Source organism: Sinocyclocheilus anshuiensis, unplaced genomic scaffold (genome assembly GCF_001515605.1).
Source record: "Sinocyclocheilus anshuiensis isolate Anshui unplaced genomic scaffold, SAMN03320099.WGS_v1.1 scaffold2474, whole genome shotgun sequence".
NCBI lineage: Eukaryota > Metazoa > Chordata > Actinopteri > Cypriniformes > Cyprinidae > Sinocyclocheilus > Sinocyclocheilus anshuiensis.
The window spans coordinates 117,316-117,934 of NW_015557220.1; the positions used below are offsets into that span (position 1 = coordinate 117,316).

General features: G+C 36.3%; 1 protein-coding gene across 1 annotated transcript in view; it reads right to left on the bottom strand.

Moving 5' to 3' along the window:
• Positions 1-388: 388 nt before the first annotated feature.
• The window catches only part of LOC107678998 (zinc finger protein 239-like), a 2,168-nt gene continuing 1,937 nt past the window's right edge, over positions 389-619 (bottom strand). Inside the window, exon 5 of the mRNA XM_016474400.1 lies at positions 389-554. Within this exon, the coding sequence (XP_016329886.1) occupies positions 453-554 (102 nt within the window). The 3' untranslated portion in view covers positions 389-452. The remainder of the gene's footprint in view (positions 555-619) is intronic.

A 619-nucleotide genomic window follows, 5' to 3' on the forward strand; every position in this document is an offset into this window, starting at 1 on the left:
TTTATTCTGCAGCTTTTTGGTGGGTCTGTTTTGCAGAGGCCTTACACAATGAAGAACAAAATTAAAAATAAATCTTCCCTAAGTCCCTTCTTAAGCTTCCTGAACAAGAATAGTTTGTAAAAAACCTCTGCTACACATACACATGCTGCATTATAAGACAATTGAAGATAATGTGAAACTCATTAGAAAACAATGACATCATTTTGATCATGAACCAAAATGATATACAAGACTCAAACTTTTTGACATTGTTCTTTGGGGAGGAACTCCATCTTTGAGTTGATCTGAAACTCACTGAATCTGCTGGTTTTGAAGATGAAGATGAACTTTATTCACTGTAAAAACTCGTGTCATTTGTAACGGCTGGTTGGGACAGATTTGTCCAGATGATATTTTATTGCTTGATGCATTATTGATTTTGGCATCAGACCCGAAAGTGATCTGAAGATGATCTACTTGCTGTGAATGTTTTTTGTATGTGTGCGTAGATTAGATGAACGATTGAAATGCTTCCCACATGTAGTGCAGTGATATGGTTTCTCTCCAGTGTGGATGTTCATGTGTCTCTTAAGGGTTGCTGATTGTGAGAAACTCTTTTCATATTGATCACAAGTGAACG